At 46.7% G+C, this 22880-nt stretch overlaps 4 protein-coding genes across 4 annotated transcripts, besides 3 other annotated features; all 4 read left to right on the forward strand.

The window, feature by feature from the left end:
- Positions 1–331: 331 nt before the first annotated feature.
- TSTA_089620 (DNA excision repair protein Rad16, putative) lies at positions 332–3670 on the forward strand (the record flags this gene model as incomplete). The annotated part of the gene is made up of 10 exons (XM_002478643.1): positions 332–1231; positions 1283–1612; positions 1660–1768; positions 1831–1905; positions 1961–2019; positions 2069–2289; positions 2346–2392; positions 2445–2568; positions 2625–3377; positions 3439–3670. The coding sequence occupies 10 exons, from the start codon at positions 332–334 to the stop codon at positions 3668–3670; spliced, it is 2850 nt and encodes a 949-aa protein (XP_002478688.1).
- A 944-nt stretch (positions 3671–4614) lies between these two features.
- TSTA_089630 (C2 domain protein) lies at positions 4615–6485 on the forward strand (the record flags this gene model as incomplete). The annotated part of the gene is made up of 2 exons (XM_002478644.1): positions 4615–5414; positions 5468–6485. The coding sequence occupies 2 exons, from the start codon at positions 4615–4617 to the stop codon at positions 6483–6485; spliced, it is 1818 nt and encodes a 605-aa protein (XP_002478689.1).
- A 1160-nt stretch (positions 6486–7645) lies between these two features.
- TSTA_089640 (ARF GTPase activator (Csx2), putative) lies at positions 7646–11318 on the forward strand (the record flags this gene model as incomplete). The annotated part of the gene is made up of 4 exons (XM_002478645.1): positions 7646–7709; positions 7781–7914; positions 7972–9818; positions 9878–11318. 4 exons carry the CDS (start codon positions 7646–7648, stop codon positions 11316–11318), a joined length of 3486 nt encoding a protein of 1161 aa, XP_002478690.1.
- Positions 11319–18051: 6733 nt separating this feature from the next.
- Positions 18052–18076: a microsatellite.
- A 717-nt stretch (positions 18077–18793) lies between these two features.
- Positions 18794–18815: a microsatellite.
- Positions 18816–19368: 553 nt separating this feature from the next.
- Positions 19369–21576, forward strand: TSTA_089650 (YT521-B-like splicing factor, putative; the record flags this gene model as incomplete). The annotated part of the gene is made up of 4 exons (XM_002478646.1): positions 19369–19480; positions 19537–20220; positions 20297–20865; positions 20938–21576. The coding sequence occupies 4 exons, from the start codon at positions 19369–19371 to the stop codon at positions 21574–21576; spliced, it is 2004 nt and encodes a 667-aa protein (XP_002478691.1).
- Positions 21186–21269: a microsatellite.
- Positions 21577–22880: the final 1304 nt, after the last annotated feature.

Consider the following 22880-nt stretch of genomic DNA (forward strand, 5'->3'; position numbering starts at 1 on the left):
CAATGAGGACGTCTCTGCCGCGAGGGAACGGGTAAAACTATCCAATCAGACGCTTGCTCTTTCCATCCAGATTTATCAATCTCAACTATCCCTTCTTCTCTGTCAAAAACACCTCTCGAGGTAGAACTTGTTACCATACGAGGGCAGAGCCAGCACACTTGTCGTTATTAGTTTTGAAAGACGGTTCTCACTCCGTACAAAGTTGCTAGATTTATCGTTCATCTATCTAGTGGTAAGACTGAGATACCGTCGAAATAAACCATGCGAACAGAAACTAAAAGCTCATCTTTATGTATGTACCCAGCCTCTTACAAAGGCAGCGACCGTTACGATGACGACCAGACGCAGTTCTGCCAGGCTTGCACGCGGTGCGTCGGCCACTCAAGCTCGAGACGACGATGAGACGACCACAGCATCAATTCCAGGTCCGACTCCAAGATCTACTCGTCGTACTACAAGAACGTCATCCATAATAGTCGAGGTTGCTATTCCAGCCAAAGCGAAAGATTCCCTATCAACTGCCTCGTCACTTTCGCCGCCATCGGTCGATTCGACCTCACGCGAGGACAGCATTCTTGATACCCCCGCTACAAGCGTTCCCGTCTCCCCGCCAGAATCTGATAACAATACTAGTAGAAAGACCAGAAAAAGGGTCAGTGCCTCGAGAAGAGCCCTGCAGCTCCGTGCCAGTGCCCTTGCTCTGCCTTCGTCTGCGTCTACAAGCTCCACCCGAGGAAAGAGAACTGTCTCTCAAATGCTCGCTACTGAGTCATCTGATGCGGCATTGGCTCGTGAATTGCAACTTGAAGAATATGGAGGAAGTAAAATCAAACGTCAACGGAATACTCTCGATACAGCAGACTTCACGCCCATGGTTCAAGACTCAGAGGATGAACTATTGCCTGACTGGGATGAGCAAATGTCTCCTCAATCCAGCCGCCGGCGATCCTTACGCTCTCGACCTAAATCTCAGACAAAGAATGCCGGTGATATGCGTATGCTAGATGATGGGCATGGTACGGACGATGCAGACGACTATGCATATTCTCCATCTGACGATGATGCAAGCGAGGCGGACGAAGCGTCTCCTGAAGTAGAGGAGGAAGTTCCAGTTGTTACGCCCCCCGCGACTCGACGAGCTCGAAATCCTAACAATTCACTTCGCAGCCGGGTCCGAGCTCGAGCTCTAAGAGAGACAGAGACAGCGCTTCCTTATCACATGGGCCGCCGGGTATGATTGATGCCTCGAATTCAATGTGTTTTCTATACTAACCCATGGCAGGCAGCGAGAGAGCGTAGAAAGCTGGAGAAGCAACATCCGTTGATAACCACCATGTGGAAAGATCTGGAAAACATGCCAGCAATCGTTCCTCAGCAGGCAGAACAGCCAGCGGGCATTAGCCGCAAACTCAAGTCTTTTCAACTGGAAGGCCTCAACTGGATGATGCAACAGGAAAAGACCCAATACAAAGGAGGATTGCTAGGCGACGAGATGGGCATGGGGAAGACAATCCAAGCGGTGTCCTTGCTCATGTCTGACTACCCTGTGGGCAAGCCATCTCTAGTTGTAGTGCCTCCTGTTGCTTTGATGCAATGGCAGTCAGAAATCAACGTGAGTAAATCGGCAGCGGGTATGCAATCAATTCTGACCAGTCACAGGAATACACTGATGGCAAACTGAAGGTGCTCGTTTATCACAACTCAAACCATAAAGTGAAGCATTTGAAAAGAAAGGACCTCCTTGCTTACGACGTTATCATGATTTCATGTGAGTTACCTACTTGTTCTATTGTCTCAATCCAGCTGATGGGATGTTTTTTTTCTTTTCAGATTCTGGCCTGGAGTCAATGTACCGCAAAGAAATGAAAGGCTGGAATCGAGAGGATGGCATTGTAAAAGAAGACAGTACGTATTTGCTCAATTCATGTTATGAGCTTCCAAACATTGACCATATTTGCAGGTGTGATACATTCAATTGATTTCCATCGTCTGGTTCTCGACGAAGCACACAGCATAAAAGTAAGTGACATTGGTTTATTGCTGTTCACAGTCATCTGACATCAATTAGCAACGTACAACCAGTGTTGCTCGTGCATGCTTCGCATTAAAATCCACGTATAAATGGTGCCTGTCAGGAACTCCAGTTCAGAATCGCATTGGCGAGTTCTTCTCTCTACTTCGTTTCCTTGAAGTTCGCCCATTTGCATGCTATTTCTGCAAAGTGTGCAAATGTCAGGAGCTACACTGGTCTCAAGACGCCGAAAAGAGATGCACACATTGCCATCACAGGTAACCAACCATTATCTCCCGTTAGATAATGAAGCAGTATCTCATAGTTTTCACAGTGGATTCAGTCATGTGTCGGTCTTCAACCAGGAAATCCTCAATCCAAGTAAGACTAGATTTCAACAAAGGCACCTTTTTTAAATACTGATAAATTCCAGTCACGGAAAGCCATGGACAGGCTCGCCAGGATGCCCTACGCAAGCTCCGTCTTATCACGGACCGAATCATGCTTCGACGTCTGAAAAGAGATCATACATCGTCAATGGAACTTCCACCTAAGCGGTAAGTACTTCCTTTTCATCAGTGTGGAATATAAGAATCAAGCTCATATTTTAAAGTGTCATTATACACAATGAGTTCTTCGGCGAGATTGAACGCGACTTCTCTACCAGTATCATGACCAATACTACTCGACAGTTCGACACTTACGTTAGCCGTGGTGTCATGCTTAACAACTATGCCAACATTTTCGGATTGATCATGCAAATGCGGCAGGTAGCAAACCACCCAGACCTGATTCTTAAGAAGCACGGTGAAGGCGGGCAGAATGTGCTAGTTTGCAACATTTGTGACGAACCTGCTGAAAGCCCAATTCGGTCTCGATGTCATCATGAATTCTGTCGTCAGTGTGCTAAAGACTATATGCGTTCCTTTGATGCGGATTCGGTTGTTGACTGCCCTCGGTGCCATATCCCTTTGTCAATTGATTTCGAGCAGCCTGAGATTGAGCAAGAAGAGGACGTGGTTAAGAAAAACTCGATCATCAACCGGATCCGAATGGAGGACTGGACGTCATCTACGAAGATTGAGATGCTCGTATACGATCTATACAAGCTACGAAGCAAGAAGCAGACGCACAAGTCGATTGTCTTCTCGCAGTTCACTTCGATGCTGCAATTAGTCGAATGGCGTCTGCGCCGAGCCGGCTTCAATACGGTCATGTTAGACGGCAGTATGACTCCAGCGCAACGTCAGAATTCTATCGACCATTTTATGAAGAACGTCGATGTCGAAGTCTTCTTAGTCTCTCTCAAGGCTGGTGGAGTGGCTTTGAATCTTACAGAGGCATCTCGGGTCTTCATTGTCGATCCGTAAGTCAATTCACCTTTTGTTTTATCTAAGGATCTAGTACTGACCGGGAATTGGTTACAGATGGTGGAATCCTGCAGCTGAATGGCAAAGTGCTGACAGATGCCATCGAATCGGGCAACGCCGGCCCTGTGTCATAACACGACTCTGCATTGAGGACTCGGTGGAATCACGTATGGTTGCTCTTCAGGAGAAGAAGGCCAACATGATCAACGGCACTATCAACAAAGACCAGGGAGATGCGCTAGAGAAACTGACTCCGGAAGACATGCAGTTCCTGTTCCGAGGCTCGTAAAGTGGCAGCATCCATCGCTTTCTTGGCTTCTTTCCCCAATGTAGAGTCCGACAAAGCGAATTGAACATCTGCAAATCAGCGCTATGTTTAGGCGACACGGCAGGCTACGGTTTTGCAAGGAATGGTTACTTTAGGCGTTTGGTCACAGCCACACGGGATCTGAGGCGGTGCGCACCATGTATGCGGAATGGCTTACTAGTTAGGTTGGGCACGGCCACATATCATGAAGATCCATGGGAAGGTGTCTGTTTGTATATTTTTCATACTGTTATGTCTGGATTTTCATAGCACTAGAGCATGACCTGAGACAATATGCGCATGTTTTACACAACCAACGACTCTCTATTGCTCACTTCGACTGAAATCTAGTAATAAACAGGGAGATGTGAGAGTAAACAGGAACAGACGAAAAGAGCGATTGCTCATTGGTGCATTCTGATTGGTCAATCTGGCGTCACTACGTCACATGCGGTGCCCCTCGAACTCCCCAAAAAAACGTTCCAGCTGAGAGTCAAAAGGAAGAACCAACCATGTTTAATATGGATATCGGCACAATGCCCTGCCGAATAGCACAGAGCGCAGTGACTACATAACTGTAGCTCGCAGCCACTCTTTCTTCTCTTGACGATCACCTTTTCATCTCTCCCGTCGACATCATCGTCTCTCGGATCTGAGTCTCTCTGATCTGACGGATTGTGCCAAGCGAAGCTTGGTATCACTTGATCTGCCGATTATCCGACAAAGATCATTTTGACTTCTCTTGAACGGTAGTCGCAATTTCGTTGAAGTGTTGGCCGACTCTGCCTGTACCTCGTTGACTGAGACTGCACTGCAGTCCATCGCAATCTTTACCCAAACTCCCCATCCCACTATCATACAATCGTTCTGAGTAGCAGCAGGAACTGCTCCTGTGACATTACGAAGGAAGAACCAAGAAAGGAACCATGGGTACTGAGGTCGCGCCAGAAGTGCAGCGACAACATATGATCGAGCGCTATGGTCCCAAATTCGTCGAGAAAACAGAAAAGGCGCATGACAAAGCCCTAGCATTCAGACCTGCCGACCACCACGACAAGGCTGAAGAGAACAATCCTCCTGGAGGGTTCGATGATACTCCATTCCCACATGCTCCGCCCGGCTATACACTGAAATTCACGTTTCATCGAGCCAATAACTTACCCGCAGCCGACTTTGGTACCTTATCGTCCGATCCCTTCGTGCACGCTGAATTGAAGACCGATCTCCCGAAACGACACAAGCAAGATCCCAATCTCATCTTTCGGACGCCTACTATAAGAAGAAACGTCAACCCGGTGTGGGATGCGGAATGGATTGTTGCAAATGTGCCTGCGTCCGGATTTCATCTCAAATGCCGAGTCTATGATGAAGATCCGGCAGACCATGACGACAAGTTGGGAAACGCCCACGTGGTGGTAGATCGCATAACAGATGACTGGGCAGGAATCAAGGAGGGCGCCTATCATTTAAAGAAACGCGCCGGTAGCAAAAGAGCCTATATGGTGAGAACGGTCGTGGCGGCTTTATCTGCTTCACGGGACTTGAACGCAGAGCTTATCGTTAGTGTCGAGTGGCTGGGGCGGACAGAATCTGATAACGGTGCATATATATATACAGTTGGGCCGATATACTGGTTCAAGCACTTCTCACCTTTGATTGGAAGGCTTTTGGGAACCTCTGGGACATCAGAGAATCAAAATGCTGAGGGAAAGACAACTCCATATAAGTATGTGTTGTCAGCAAGAATATATAAAATCGACTCACTAATGTTGTCATCAGCTTCCAAGCAATCGAAATCCAACTCGAGGGTCCCGTACCTGATGATTTGTATCATCGATATGTCGAGTTCAAGCCATTTGTGGCAGGGATGTTCACCTCCCACAGTCTCCGTGGACGCATTTTGAACCGTGCCTTGCATCACCAACATGCGCGGATTTACAACTTTGATCGCAGTACCATGAATGGGACATTCCCTGGCCCGTGTACGGAACTGACCAAGCTCTTCCTGGACTTTGTCGATCACGGTCGTGGGGGGCGTATTTTTACCTATATCCTGACTCTGGATGGCCAGCTTCGATTCACAGAGACTGGTAAAGAATTCGGCATTGACTTGCTGAGTAAACATACTATGCACAGTGACGTTTCTATTTACGTTGCCTTTTCCGGAGAATTCTTTGTGCGACCCAGCAAAAAACATCGTCGATTTCGAGAATCTATAACTTCTATTTCCAGCAGCCGCCCGAGAACTAGTGAAAGCGGCACGGAACTAGGATCAGATGAAGTCGACGTGACAGAAAAAGATCAGGATGACTGCTCGGCTTATGAATTGATTATCGACAATGACAGTGGTACATACCGACCGAATGCTGAGAAGCTTCCGCTTCTACGTGAATTCTTGTCCAAGAACTTCCCCGGCCTTCAGATCACGACGCTTGACTGCCAAAAGGACGCGGAACGGATGAACCGTCTTAAAGAGCAACGAAGAGCCGAGAAACAACGCGCTCGAGGCAACATGGTTTATACGCAGCAAGTGAATGGCTCTTCGTCATCACTGTCCAGTTCCGATGAGCAAGACCTGCTCGAGCGGGCGGGACAGGCAACTGGCACTGAGTCTGGTAAGCACCATATACATGACTTGAAGGACGTTAAAAGCAAATTCCGGGACTGGATCGAAGCGGATGGGACTGTCGACGGGCATGCTAAGGCAACATCAAATGAAAAGCCACCTCACAACGAAAACACAAACGGAGAGGCGTCAAATGATAGCACGGCCAAGGCAGCAGCGGCTGAGGCATGAATGATTTCCCACGATCTACAGTACGGTTTGATGATTCTGACCATAATTGTTTCTTCTTTGCCTTGATGGCTTGCTCATGACTTATTCCTATAATATTCTTGATCTTGATTCATTCTGTATGTTATTGTATATTTCGCTTTTTGTCGGTTTTGAGACTGGCTGGCTAGGTTCTCACTTCTTCTGTCATGAGGTCATGGCTGGTTTGGTTGAGATCACTGGTTGATTTCCCTGTCTATATTGATGCTGGCATGTCGAATAAAATTGGGATTAATACTGCAGAGCTGCGGGTTAACTGTGATAAGTCGTCCTAGCTCTCACACGGGCCTTGTAACTTCGCAGCTATTCACTAACCAATAGATCTACAAGATCATGTTAGTACCGTGGCTGTGGCATCTGTCGAGTGAGTGGCATTTCATATTGGATCAGGCGAGTTGAGATAAAAAATACATAGGACTGTAGGTAACTCTAGGCAACTAATATCGATGGATATTTGTATTTTTGTATTTGGCAGGCAAAATTAAGCCTTTGACTAAGAGAGTATGGGGCTGAATCTCCCCCACCTAACTTTTGCTGGAACAACCACCACCACCACATTCATTCCTATTTCCCTTCCACCATCTTCTCATCTGGAGTCGTCGCGCTCACCTTTTTCTTCCTCCAACTACTGGTGGCACCATCACTCGATATAGCTCATCACTCATTTGACTTGAACTCGGCCATTCAGTCAATGACCAGGCAACAAAGTCTCCCGCCAGACCCTTTCGTCATGTGTTCTTTCTGAGACAGACAGCCTTCACTACTGCGTGACAACCACTTCTTTTTGTTCCACCTGTCCTTGTATACTCCTGAACCAAGCCACTCGCTACCAGGCAAACAGATAAAACATATTTCATCCCTCGACTAGTGAATCTTCGATTTCCGCGTTTCATATGCCATACCAGCCACCGTCCTTCAAGTCTATATAACTGTTTTGGTCTACCAATACAAGGCTGAGATGAGACCTGGCTCCGACTTTTAAGGATTTGTCACTCGTTTGGATTCACACGAAACTGCAACACTCTGGTGCTCGATGTTCATAACTTGTCGAGCTACGCCTGTCACTTTGCATTTGCGAAATACTAGCTTGCCATTTGCGCTCGTTCCATGATCAGTCGGGGAGAATGGGAACTGTTTCGAGCAAAATCGATGATTCGGGGACCTTGTTCTTCAAGGACCAGAATAGATGTGAGTTTCTCTCGGCGTCGCCATAGCTTTGTTTGTCTTTTTCTGTGTTTAACTCGTACGCTACTGTGTAGTTGCGATCGCAAATATAACTGTTCTGAATTCGCATGGGCGAGCACTACTACATATTACACCAAATGCATTTCCGGCATCGAGATATATCGCGGCGCGTGATTCTGGCGATGACTCTCCCGTTGAATATGTGCAGGTATAGTAATCTGTCAGATGTCCAAATTTCGATGGTTCTAATGTGTCCCGTATCCAGGACCCCGACCCTCCGCAGTCTACTTCGATACCCTCCTTCCTCCTTCGGTTGAACAATGACGAAGAACTTTCATTCAAATTCACGTTCATAATCAGGCAGACACAGTCGGGTCAAGTCTACAATTCCAACATCAATGGAGTGGCAACTTCTCTACCAGAGACTACGGATACAAATCTTATGGGCCTAACATTTGCGCATGCGTCCAACATCAAGGAACTCGATAACTTGATCACAAGAGAGTTCCATGCGAACCCGAATTTACAAAACAATTCGAATGTACAGTTGGTGGGCGATTTCTCGACTAGTGGGAGTCCCTCGGTTCAGTTTGAGTGGACTTGGAAATGGAAACCACCCAAGGCGGTAGAAGATAAGGGAGGCGGGTGGCGCAATAGCTGCAGTTTTCTCGATTATGATCAAAGGACCAACCGCCTAAACACCTTGGCGAATCTTACGTTTTGGATACAAAACACATCGCGCCCTGGCTCTAGCCCGCAATTGATGTCACCACCGCACTTGGATATTGGGTATCCCTCTCGCAATCGCGTGCCGTCCAGTCAGTCGGCTTTGTCGCATTCGAGCGACACAGAAGGCCCTTTCGGCGTGGCAGGACAGACGGTTAATCATGGAGAGCTTGCAATCCCTAATCCACCATCGTCGTCTTCTTCCATTCCGGTCCCCAACACGCCCGCTCCGGTCAAAGTCGATCTTCCGTCACGACAAGGTGAGGATATGAGCGCCGTGGAGGATGGTCCATTATTTCGTGCGACTATGAAAGCACTCGAGCAGAAAACAGGGAGTATGCGAACGAAGATTAAGAAAGTTCTTAAGAAGGCCGAGGCGGCTCATGTGGCGCAGTTAGCTTGCAACGATGCCGTGAACGCATTCATTTCTGCCCTGAACGATGCGTCCACCTCCAATGCTAATGCTATTCAGCCAGCCATGGAGCATTATTTTGAGAAGATTGCGCGGGAGATCCTGAAATATGAACAACTCAACGCTGTTCAGCTCCAGAAACTCGTCATCGAGCCATTGACCAAACTATATCAGAATGATATCAAGCAGGCAGAATCCAAGAAAAAAGATTTTGACGAAGAAAGCAGGGACTACTACGCCTATGTCGGTCGTTACTTGGGACAACGGCAGGATTCACTAAAGGAAAAGAAACGGGTTGAGAGCGATTCCAAGTATCAGACTAAACGACGCAACTTTGAGCTGAAACGATTCGACTATTCATCTTTCATGCAGGATCTTCATGGTGGTCGAAAGGAACAAGAAGTGTTGTCACATCTCACCAAGTATGCAGAAACACAAGCAAGAAACTATCTGTCAACAGCTAAGAAAGTGGAGGATATGCTTCCACAACTGGAGGCATTGGTACGAGAAGTTGATCAAGCCGATAAGGAATTCCAGTTCAAAAGGACAGAAAGAGAAGAGAAACGACGTGCTTTGGAGAAAAGCAGTAAGACTTATGTGGAACCAGACAGTGCAAGTACCTCGGCTGCAATTGGAGCAGTAAATAGTGCACAGCAGCCGGAAACAGAGCTCAATCGAGCAGATAGTACTGGCTCCCAGCTCAGAAACGTGCATAGTAATGCATCGTCAGTCTCTTCACAGACAGCTCAGTCTCCTGGGCAAGTTGGTCTTACGAGCTCTCTGTCCAATGCCAGCTCTACTGGTGGCGCAAACCGTTTCAAGGGCATTCGCGATCTTGAAGAACGTGATAGCTCGTCGGTATCTGGTCCCGACAAACAAGGTGGCCCTCAAAGAAAGGAAGGCTTGCTCTGGGCTTTATCGCGGCCTGGCTCGCATATTGATCCTAAGGGTATTAATAAACAAGCATGGCACAAGTAGGCTTTCCCCTTCTTTGACTTTGCTTTTAGAGTCTTTACTAATACATCGTGTTCAGGTTTTGGATTGTGCTGGATCAGGGCAAACTTTCCGAATATAGTAACTGGAAGCAACGGTTAGATTTGCATATAGAACCCATCGACCTTCGCATGGCCTCTGTTCGCGAGGCTAGAAATGCTGAACGTCGTTTTTGCTTTGAGGTTATTACTCCTCAGTATAAGCGCATATATCAAGCAACTTCCGAAGAAGATATGAGTAATTGGATAACGGCCATCAATAACGCTCTACAAAGTGCGGTTGAAGGGCAGAGTGCGCCACCATCCATGCCTCCACCATCATCGCACAGCGAGAGCAATTCCATCCGGCGTGACATTGGCTCTATCCTGACTGGTAAAAGCTCTTCTTATTCGGGACAACATTCTTATTCCACTACCACATCGGCAAATGCGAATAGTGTCAACCGACGGACAACTGTTGGTGCACGACCAAGCTATATTCGGAGTGACAGTCATAGTTATGAAGAAAACCCCGGCAAATTATTGCAGACTATTCGAGATGCTGACCATGGGAATAAGTGGTGTGCTGATTGCGGGTCTACGCTCAAAGTTGAATGGGTATCGATTAACCTCGGGATTGTACTGTGCATAGAATGCAGCGGTATCCATCGTTCTTTGGGGACTCATATCTCAAAGATTCGGTCGTTGACGTTGGATGTGAACTCGTTCTCGAATGACATTGTGGAAATCCTATTGCAAATCGGAAACCGGGTCAGTAATATGATCTGGGAGGCCACTTTAGATCAATCGTTGAAGCCTCAACCGCAATCTTCTCGTGAACAGCGATTGAAGTTTATCACTGCCAAGTACGCTGAACACGCATACGTACAACCGTTAGTGGCAGGACTATCTCATTATAGTACTCCTAACGAGACACTATTGGCATCGATCAAGAAGAATGATATACAAGGAGTTCTCTACGGCATAGCATTGAGAGCCAACGTCAATGCTACAGATCGGTCACGGAACACGCACACCGTCTTTCTCGCTCTTGCTGCCGCCGATCCAGCCACTCCTGGATCTACATCGCCTGGATTCTCTCCCGTGAGCACCGCCAAACAAGCACCACCCAAACCCATTCCCTTCCCCATCGCCGAACTCCTCGTACAGAACGGAGCAGAGATCCCACAGCAACCAGCGCCTATTCTTCTTTCGCCAGCGGCGCAATTGTACATTAGCCAACGCACGGCTACCATTTCAGGTTCCATTCCGCCATCAACATCAACTGCCATAATCAATAATAATATCCCAAGTTCTGGTAGATCAACGGCCGATACTCTATCATCCCTACCCCTAATTCGAGGAGGGTCGAATTCTGAAGCACATTCAGCGGCCCATGCCCTTGCGCCGCTTGACAGCAAGGAGCGAGAAAAACTCCAGAAGAGGGGTAGTGCCGGTGCAAGATTCGCAGGCAAAGTTTCATCCTTGGGCGTTGATAAATGAATAAGGCAAGAGGATAAAATCATCTCGATGCTTTGGATATATACTATGTAATTGCACGATACCTTTGTTTTTGTTCCTTGTTTCCCACTCAATGTTGCAATGTTTATGAAATGGCCGTTCTCCCGAAGGTCAACCCATGATGATCTCTTATTTTTTTTATCTTTCGTGTTTTGTTTTGCTCATCACATACTACTTTCCGTCTCATTATGGTAACGCTTCATGCATTATTGTTATGTCAGATGATATCTGATGGACCTATCTATTTCCTGTCCTTCGTTTTCGATACCTACTCTTCAATGTTAATAAGTTGCGAAACATTAAATCTTCTCATACTCTGCCAAATTTTTGCTCGATTGTCAGTGGGTTCATTGAATTTGCCCTGCTATCTAGGTATTTCTGATACGTTCATGGACGCATATAATATACTGATGATTCAGTATACGGATACATGATACCAATGTGAACACTAGAGAAGATACACCTAATAAGGACTCCATGCCCGTCTCGTTTCTTTCCAATATGATATGTGTTTGCTCAATGACTATTTTCTCTCGATAGGCACCTCAAGCATTGGTATTTCCAAGGCCACTACAACCTCTCTCATGCTTGTCTTCCTGGCATACCCATACCTAGGCACCTGAAATCCTTCTTCATATGCCCCTTCGAAGGACAGTATCTCTCAAACCCGGACAACAGCATCAACCCCGAAAGGCAAAAAGGACAGTGGCAAAATTCCCAGCGTCTCTTCACCCTTCTCTATCCGTGCAAAAAACAATCGGAGCAACTGGTATACCGAATCGTACGACATTGACTCATAAAACTTTTGATTCATAAGTGATTTTTTTTTTCTCGTTAGGTCTGACGACGATAATGGGTCTAGTTCTGAGCGTCCTCAGCGTGCTAGCCCGTGAGTGGTCGTGTTATACGAAGCTGACGAGGACGGGCCACTTTGATCTAGCAGCCTCGTTGGAAATGCAGCTGGGCGTCTAGCCAGTGTGTTCTAATATCAAAAAGTGGCTTTTTCAGTGGCGGCTGTAGGGATCGCCAGATTCAACTGCCACACTCGGTGGCTGAACCAACAGAGAAAAGAGTAGATGAAGTTGAGTCACAAACTTAAAATAGAACTCCTAGGTGTCGTCTTTGTCTTCAGGCAGATGTTTTCTTTCCACTTCTACTGGTAGAATTCTTATCCACGCGGAATACGGATGTACATGCATATGTGGACACTGGATGCACTGATCATGTATGGGTTGTAGGACTATTATCTACAATCGGTACAATTCCCGTAAATCCCACTGACTCCACGGCCTCCACAATGTGATACACAATTACCAAAGATCCGGGAGCTTCAGATATAGAGTTCTCCAAGTATATACGAATATACGAAGTACATACGGCATAGATGAGTCAAATGACAGAGCTACTTTGTCATTAAGATGGCGAAGAACGAGCAATTTTTGCTCTTTTGACAGAGGCGTGCGTTGCTGTATCCACTATTGCAGTATTTTCGTAAGTATATCGACATACAGTGCTTCACATGTTATGAGTTGTAGCGCTAACCTCGTTCGTCAGCCACAATGCCTAGATCCATTCAATTCAATCAGCGTAAACAAATCATAAGACCTGATTCCATGGGCGCAGACACGGCAGCAGTCTCGGAGAGTCGGCTCTGTACACTCGGCGAAGGTATCCAAACAGAAGTTTCTCGGTGTATCTTAGAGAACTTTGTGTACTTTTTTTTTGGGTGAGATATTTGCCACCCGATTCATCCGCTGAAATGGATCTTAGAAGAGATGCAATTGGCTACTAGAGCCGAATTAACGAGCTTAGAGATTGATAATGGAAAGCACGGAAGTCGAACATGATGGTTGTCTGACGGGAGTCCAAGCCTCGAGCACATTAGTCATGCAACATGTACATGTCAATGGTCACATGCCACAAGAGTAGCAGCTTTGCGGTGGCGTTTCAAGCCACAATGGAGAATGCATCTTTCCTAGTGAGGTGATACGAGTGCACCTAACGAGTGAGAGTGAAAGGATGAAGTAGAGACTCAATGCCGATCGAAAGCGTGATTGGTCAGATTTTGGGTGCGGTCTGGGGAAAGTTCTCTCCACAGTTCCATATAAAAACGCCGCATACGTTGATGTGGCGCTTATTAGAGCCTTTTATTGGACAAAACCGTTATCTCCACAATGACATGACATCCATATGATCCACAGCTCAATAGGCCCCACCCCACTTTAATCGTGGTTCCCGTTCCTTTTTCTTTTTCTTTTGGCTCCAGTCTTACCCGCTTATCGACCACTTCGCATCGTTTTCATTTGTCGAACCTCGACTTTTTCGTCCTTGCTTCTCGCCCGAGCCGGGGAGTCAGGCAAAAGATGCCTTGTAGTCAAGCTCTAATTCAACGTCGTCCAAACATTGCTCTCGACCTACATCCTAGGACACGTACTCCGTACGGAGTAAACCTGCGCAAGATTTGCATTTATCCAATGCAACACTTCTTATTCGTCTGCATTCGTGCTTAGCTTCTATGCATCGTGTTTACATCCTAGTAATGATTTTCTCGATATGCCCACTTGATCTACCTGTATCTCGATTGTTTTGGCAATGATATATCATAACGAAACGGACTACCTGCCTACTTTAGTAAGATACAAGAAACATTCATCCTCTGGTAGATCTTTTTAAGTTCGCCCTGTTTGTGTGTCCGTCCGGTCTTTCAGGATCCGTGTTATACAACGTACGAGAAAGGAAGACGTTCGGCAACCGCAACAGTCGCGCCGAGTTATGAGGTGGCGATTCGAGTAAATATATTTCCAGCAGCGGATGAGCCAATATCCTATTTCAGGATACTGTGTCTCCAGACGGAAGAAGTATGTAGCACGATTCATACACGGCATTTGAAAATGAAATTTTCCGCGGGTATCCGTCTCGACCGTGGCAGCGCATGACGAATCAGCCAGTGGTAGTAAACTAGGTTCCGCGCCAGCTTCTCTTCCCTTTCCAGGGAGAGACTATCGAATGAAACTGGAGGACTCGGGAGCATTTTCCCATTAGATTCTCGCAGTGGCGAACGCTTCATTTGTTGCTCTCCATCGTTCGCCAGCTGGCCTTTTTGGCTGATAAACTACCGGGCTCGTATGGTACGACAATAGCGGATCGGAGCGGGTGGTTTCCGAATACATAAGCTGGCCGAGGCTGATCATGGGAATCAAGACATTTGATTGTCCTATAAGCGGTCGAGGTTTGAGGGTGAGTATGTCAAAGCGAGGGGTTCACATCGAGAAGGATGGGAAGAAGAGAAGGAAGAAGGATTGGAAAGAAGCCGAAGGAGGGGCTTAGCCTGTACTTAAAACGGGAAGTAAACAATGACATAGGCATAACGGGTCCTGCAGCTACTCCATACAGATTTGCCACACGACGAAAATCTTGGCTTGATGGGGGGATCTACAATGGATCTCGTGACTGATGCTCAGGCACCATTGATCAAGACAGATTGCTCGTAGAACACTATAGCGCGCTTTCACATGTCAGACTATCAAAAAAGACAACAGACGATTATCAACATTGGCATGTTTCTACGTCTCATGATTAATTTCTTGCGAGTGTAATTTGCACATCAATCCCGAAGGATATTCTGTCCTTCTGATACACTTTGTCGAAGCAGTCGAGTTGTATGCGGAGATGATCATCGACTTATGCACGTTACCTCCAACTTAATGCATGATTATATAAACTATACTGTCTATGCACGAATCAGCGTCTCTTCTCGGAAAAGAGTACCAGTATGACATACACATGGCTGAGGATGAAAAGGACCTAAGCTCATGGGACATAATCTTTAGAAAATAGTTATATCACTGCGAACAGATGATGACTGCTGAATGATCCTCCTACTCTAAAAATGAAAACGTCAATTCATGCAGGGATTCCTGGCAGGAATATAATAATATCCTTGCATTGTCAGATCTTAATCGTATTTAAGGTACCCCATATACTCGAAACTGAATCTACCTTAGCCCTAACTCGAACCGTTTCTAGAAACTATATAGCGTCCAGCGTGAAACCGTCAGACTGCATTGTAGCCATACAGGCACCAAATACCTAACAGCTTGAACATGACCTGCGTCCTCAGTGCTGTAACTTCGCTACTGTTTTGCATCGAGTATTGAGTATATACATCCATATAGTAGATACAATCAGTTCTGTATGCGCCATGCCGAAAGCGGCAAGGGATGTATTAAACGATTGGCTGGTATCTCTTACCGGCCCTGGTCAAACACAACTGCTTACTTCCGTATTCATTTCTGCCCTGATACGCTGCTGTATTAGCTTGAATTCTATTTGCCTTGTTAGGCAGTTTGGGGAGACAATTCATATTTTCTAGTTACGGATACATACTTCAAAGTGTGTTATACTGGTCGAGTATCTTTGTTTCTTTGACTTTTTAGAATGTTCGATGTCCGGATGGTTCCAACGTGGAGCAACTAGTAATTTTCACCGTATCTCCATATTCTGTTGAGTCATGGATCTAGTTTAGCACCCATTAAAATTACAGCTAGAATGAACTAGAAGAGTCTAAGCCCCAAATGAGTGGACAAAATCCAAGCTTCGGGGCTAGTGGTACTGTACCCGTTTCTCGATCTCCGATGATATGAGGGAGGGTACGCGCGTAAGAATGAAAATATGTTACCACGTACCGCAATTCTTGGTTTGGCAGTTTTTTCTATTTGCCACCAGAGATAGAACCAATGATCTGATTGGTGGAAAGTCGAAATATTTGATGATGCTGCAAATAAACGAGACAAACTTGAAGACAACGCGAAAGAACGAAAGAACTGATACATGTGCAGGCCGAAACTGAAGCAGCCCTAGTATGTAGGTCTGTAATTTTCAATACACGACCGGGAAGGACCCCACCAATCACGTTGCGTGGCTGATTCAACCGACGACCTGACACTTTGAAAGGCCATGGCATGAGAAACAGGAGACTAGTTGCCTTGGTATTGAACTAAGTATCAATGCTCAGTTTGTTCCCACTTCCGGTACTTGCTCATAACCCGCTAGGAAGCATGAAAGGTGGCGAATCACGGGGCAGCTGCTCCCGAGTCTCGATAAGGCTCGATTCCATGACCCCCGAAGCCGAGGGAAGAAGCGTATATCGTAGAAAAGTGAAGCATCTCGAAGCCATACAACAGAATAGAATTCAGCCACCACAACGCTCATGCCATCGTACCAATCAATACCGGCGAGTCATGAGACAGCACTGAAAAACGCCACACCGATCTGCAAATCAGAAATTCATAATTGTGGTAGGGGTTGAGCCACTTTCGTAATGTAAGTTTACCCGTTTCACGGCTCTCCAATCTTCTGCTGCCAGTCCGGATGCAAATTTTTATATGGGAAGGACTGCGCTATGTGATTCGATGTATTTGTAGATCTGGTATCAAAAGGACCCCCTTTTTTTCTATTAAAGGAAGCTGTCAGGTACTTTCCACTGTCCGAATATAGTAATTCTCAAAACTAATATGGAGTACTTATCCTCCATCCAAAAATTTGAAATTGTGGAAACTGTCAAGAAATGGGAATAAAGTAATTGGATCCGAGGCTGTCTGAATTCGGTAACGACAAATGATCTCTTTCCCCATATGTGTATTTTTTTCGTTGTGGCTGCATAAAACGGGTCAGGCGTGCAAGGAAAAGGTACCTACAAAACTTCCAGAGGTACGTTCCCGTATTTTATAGAAGATTCGATACTGCAATTCCTACTCTTCCTAACCTCACTCTTTTACCGATTTTGCTCGTATTCTCTTTTCTCGTTGTCATTCTCCGCTATGCATTAAATTTGTTCATTGGCATCAATTTGCCATACTCCATCTCTTCGTCAAACCTGTGTCTCTTATAGGTTATTCAGCTTATCTGGACCCCGAACCATACAAACTCCCGTCAAGCTCCATCGTCAATCCTTGTCAATCTGCATGTAACAGCTCAAGTTAGTCTGTGGCGTATCTGACGTTGATGCTTCTATCTCCGCTTCTAAAGATAAAAAAGCTCAACTTTGAATTTTGGCGCCGTCACGAAGAGACTAACGTGCCGAAAGACGCTGATCAATTGTGGCTGTTGTTTGCTTTAAAACATTCCACGCCACCGTTGTAATCGATTCCTCATGAACTAGAGCACTTGGTAAGTGAGTCTAAGTCGTTCCGGTGGATCTCGAGCTCTCCCTGGCTTTCAATGCACTTCTGCAGCATTGAGGTCTAGGCCTCCATGTGCAGCCGTCCCTTAGTGCAGCCTACCGACTTTCATCCGCAAAAAAAAAGGGGATCCTGGGTCGAATGTACTCCACTGGTGTGTCTTCTACACAAGCCAAGAGCTCTTCTCTTTCTCGTGTTGTGCGGAATGTAATTACTAACCTAGAGTTTCAGAAACTGGACTCTGCGTGTCATTTATCAGTATCCTCGCCACCAAACACTGACTGATCATATCATATACTGTTGTGGGGATCGAGTAAACAAAAGCTCAGCCCTACCTTGATCCAATTGAACCTGGTAGGTAAACATATCCTTGCCTCATCCTGATCTCACAGCACATTCAATCATTCGTATCTGGTGCTTTGTAAGAGCTCTGCGGAAAAAAGAGCCTCTGCGGGTCTACCCTACAGCACTGGGTCACGTCTCTTAGAAGCTCCTCTCCACTTGATTCCCTTGTTCGATGGTTGTATGGCTCATACTTTTCTTTTTTTTTTTTTTTTTTTTCTGATAACAGGAGCATACTTCTCGCCCCGGAGTTGATATTATCCTGCCTCCACAATCAACGCAGCATTGTACCTGTGTGTCTTTGTGGTGCGAGTTACTTTTTCGGATGACATCTCGATTCACAAGCGGCAAAGAAAAAAAAAGGTAAGTATCCCGCAAGTTGTTTCTTCTTCCGTTCCATCAAGTTCCATCACCATTTTGTTGTCTCAGTCGATGGCAACAACAAGATATCCAGTCTTGAATCTATCGTCTCAATCCATAAGTGAGACGATGCAAAACTTCTAGACACAAACCTAACTCTAAACGTCCACAGGCCCGTGATTAAGCCAACCCAAGTGCTCATCTAAAAGCACAGACAGACAGCACCTCTAGGAGGTTGTGGCTGAAAAAGGAGCCGGCTCGTTAATCACAGCAGGTAAGGTGGCTCCGACTCCCCTGGCCGGTTTCCGTGGCTGCCCAATTTGTGCTTCGAGAATCACGCTGCCCCCTGTAGTGCTGCCAGTCTGCTTGGCTGTGCGAGCAGCTGATTGGACCAAACATTTACAGCATCTTGATCCAATCCTCTCAACCCTCATTTTGTGCACACTGTTTCGGCGGTGGCTCCATTCTCTTATCACTTTTTTCGAACCACAAGTTTGTTTCAGTCTTGCACGGGCTCCTCGTGTGCGTTCGAGAGATTATTCCTTGACCCAAGCCTCTTTTTCGAAAGTCTCGAACCACACACACACACACACACACATTCTGTCTGTACCGATTTCCCTAAACAAACACTGTCACCCCGCTCGGCTTAGCCCGCCGTAACTGCTTTCTCGGATAATACAGCCGCTCTATATCTCTTTGCTGTGGATAAAGACCACACTGGCAGTTTTCGGACACTGAGTACCAGACTTCGGCTGAGTGGAAAAGGTTCCCGCCTCATACCAGTCGGGGTCGCGAGGCATATAAGTTTATTCCTCACTCGTTACCATTGCAGTGTCCATTCTGTAACGGGGAAAGAGTGCTGTTCAGGCCTCTGAGAGGGTTGATGACCGTTGCCACCCTGTCCTTCTATGGCCACTTGTCTTCTTTTCTGCTCTGTTCCAGTATCCGATTTTTCTTTGATATAGTCTGCTAACATTCCTCTCGATATGTAGGACCTGTGACCAAGCCGGTTGGCCATTGAAGTTTGTCGATAGCCGCCATTTTCATTTCACGTGGATTGGAGAGAAGTGACTTAACTTTCATCTCTCTCGATCACAAAGACGCGTCTGCTATACATCGCGACCTATACTTTCCAAACGCTAGTAGCCTCCATGGGCGATGTTTCATCGGACCACTCTCAGAGTTCCGGAGATGGGATCGTTGAAGAGACTATGTTACCCGAGCGTGAACCCATCTCGGGGAAGAGCGACCAGGGCTCTTTAGGTATGTCCATCTTGTGAGTTGCCTGTATCAGTGTAGTCGCCTAACAGACTATCCAGGTGATCCTTCCTCGGACCTGACACAAAGCATCGAACCACCAGGAATCTCACGCCAGACCACAGATTCAACAAATGAGCATCAATCAGCCTCGCTCGAGCATTCGGCTTCTGATGTTCACAGAGCAAACCCGCCGTCATTGAACATGAGCGAGATAGTATCTGCATTGCCGTCTTATCAGAGTCCGTCACGATCGTTTCTGCAACAGAACATCCAAATGCAATTCGTTCCAACTCATCAGCCACAGGGAATGATGTACCCAGTTGCGCAGATGCCTTACGCCAGCCCGAATGCTCCAGGAGGTGCAATTTACAACATGCCCTACTCCCCGCCTTTCCACAATGCGTACATACACCAGAACCCGCAGCTTCAGGGAGCTTACTCGCCCTACCCTACTCCCCATCATCAAAGTGGAGCGCCCATGCATCCACATTCTCCGGGATACAGTCATCCATTCTATACGCAGCACCAGTACAGTCCTGGATACGGCGAGCTGCAAGGTGTAACGCCGAATACGCGCATAGAAGGACAAACGCAAATATTCCATCACTATCGCCAGGCTCAGCTGGGAATCACTACAAGGGAATCGGAGAAACAAAGGGCCTCGGCGGGCTATGATGTCTCCTCAACCATTGTCGACGGATCATCACGCATGAAGCAGTCGGGGGCTCCTCTAGCCGCTTTGGGTATGTGAATTCTTGCGATATCTGTATATGTTTCGTAGCGCGATGGACATTGGCTAACATATTCCGGATGGCATAGGTCACAATTCTGCACGGCAATCATCTGTAGTTATTCCCATCATACCACCACGAGGTCCTCCACGGAAACCCAAGCAATCGGGACACGCTTTATGGGTTGGCAATCTTCCCCCCTCGACCAACGTTGTTGACCTGAAAGATCATTTTTCCAAAGATGCAACCAGCGACATTGAAAGTGTGTTCTTGATTTCCAAGAGCAATTGTGCCTTTGTGAACTATAAAAGTGAGGCTGCTTGTGCTGCAGCTGTGGCTAGATTCCATGACTCCAGGTTCCAGGGAGTACGTTTGGTCTGCCGATTGCGTAGAGGTGCCACTGCAGCTAGTTTTGGCCAAAACAACCCGTTGTCTGCTCGACCTAGCGATGAGGGAGAAGCTCAGGCTCAAGAAGAGGGGAAGGAGAAAAGGGCGGCAGAGGAGCGTCTTGTCAGCCATTCCCGACGGCCTTCCAGAGTCCCCGATAGATTCTTCATCGTCAAAAGTTTGACATTGGAAGATTTAGAGCTCAGTCGTCGAAGTGGCATCTGGGCGACACAGACTCACAACGAAGCAGCTTTGAACCGAGCATATGAGGTAAGGTTGGCCCTTCTTTATTCATGTATATGTTGTGTGTGTGACATTTGTTTCCTAACAAATTCTAAACAGTCTGCGGACAATGTGTACTTGATTTTCTCAGCGAATAAATCCGGAGAGTATTTCGGTTATGCAAGAATGGTGTCTGCCATCACTGATGATGAGGCGCTCGCTCTTGAGGCGCCACCGCGGCCCGAGATTCCTCCAAGTGAAGCTGATGATCTGGAGGTGATTCCCACTGAAGCGACAGAAACGGCTCCGAAAGGGCGGATTATCGACGACTCAGCGCGCGGAACGATATTTTGGGAAGCGGATTCATCCGAAGACAGCAACGATGATAACGACGACGGTGCGGATAGCCAGGGCAATGACAACAGCGATAACGACGAGGAGAACGATGACAATAGGCCTGGCGAAGATGTTAAGAACGAGAAGGGTGCGGCGGAGTTGGGCGGAGAGGATCTCGCAGCTGGTGGCCAGACATTTGGGAAGCCGTTTCGAATTGAATGGATCTCCACTGAGAGACTTCCCTTCTATCGTACGCGAGGTCTTCGCAATCCGTGGAACTCCAACCGGGAGGTCAAGATTGCTCGCGATGGCACTGAAATTGAACCCAGCGTGGGACGGAAGCTGATCCAGCTGTTTCATATTCATCCCAGCGCGATGTCGTCCGGCGCACAGCAGGGCCCGGGATTCCAGCGGCCATATTGACGAAATCTCAATATTCGACAAGGGAGGTTGATGGATCATCAAAAAAAGGGGGAAGTTGATGTTGTCGAAAGAATCTGGGGCGGATGTCACAGTCGAGTTTGCGGGAAAGAGCCGACTGTCGACAGTCGAGGAAGGAGCGAACCGTCATTCCTTCCTTTCGGGTTGACGTTCGATCGCATTATTAATGACTCTCTTATTTTACGAAAACAGAGACACTCTCTGCTCTTGCATCTTCAGGAAACGGGTAACATCTTACGAATACGCTTATACGCACACGGTTATCGCTTATGTGTTTATTATTTTATTTCTTCCACAAAAAAAAAAAAAAAGAGGAAATACATAATGAGGAGCCCGGGTACATATACGGATAACGGGAGGGAACTATGTCATCATCAAACCATGTCTTTTTTTCTTCTAATCCAAGCATACGATATCTTTGATTGTCTTTTTATTTATATTCTCTTCCCCTCCCCCCTTTTTTTACGTACAGATTGATCAGTGTCTGTATGCTCTCTCTTTCTTAATGGCTTCTTGCATTCATTGGGTGTTTGAATATATGTGGATGTTTTTCTCTTGCTCTTAGCCAGTCAGCGTTCTAGGAGGGAAAGGAGGGTGCATGCATATCTGTGTTTCAATGCAAAACAATATACCCTTCTTTTTGCATTGCTTGTTGAAATATCGATACATAGACATAGAAACTCTAGAGTCATGAATAAGATAGTTAGGATATGATGAATCGAAATCCCTGTATACGCACCTTTAGACGTAGCTCGACAGTTCGCTAACTACATGTCCGAGATTATAAATATTCATGGACTCGAACGGCGTACCACGGGTGACGATGAATTCAATCGCATCCAAGCGTCTGTATCTTCTCTGATGGACTTGGGAAGCGCACGGTAATGAAGACCATCGGCCACATGCTTTTATCAACCAAGTTGTCGCACATGTGCAAGCCAGATCCAGGGTCTTGAATGCGACGGCATGAAAGTAGCATGTCGAGACCATCGCTGGATGTCTCAACCATGATCGAATCAGCATTGATGGCTCTCATCTCCTCTGCATTCTGTCAATTGGGTTATCATTTTCAGCCAAGCCAACTAAGTTCAAGGGTTCGAGGTCTAGCATCCCATGGAACAAAGCTGTGTGACGCTAACCGCTAAGCCATCCAGCATCCAGTCCGGGGTAGAAAGTGCGGGGTTGGGAGCATGTCAATCTTATCATCACTTGGACGCATGCGATTGGATCGTGGGCCACCAACATCATAAACAAGGATCTGTTCTTCAAGGATTCCCGGGGTCTGC

Source organism: Talaromyces stipitatus, genomic scaffold (assembly GCF_000003125.1).
Source record: "Talaromyces stipitatus ATCC 10500 scf_1105507295527 genomic scaffold, whole genome shotgun sequence".
NCBI lineage: Eukaryota > Fungi > Ascomycota > Eurotiomycetes > Eurotiales > Trichocomaceae > Talaromyces > Talaromyces stipitatus.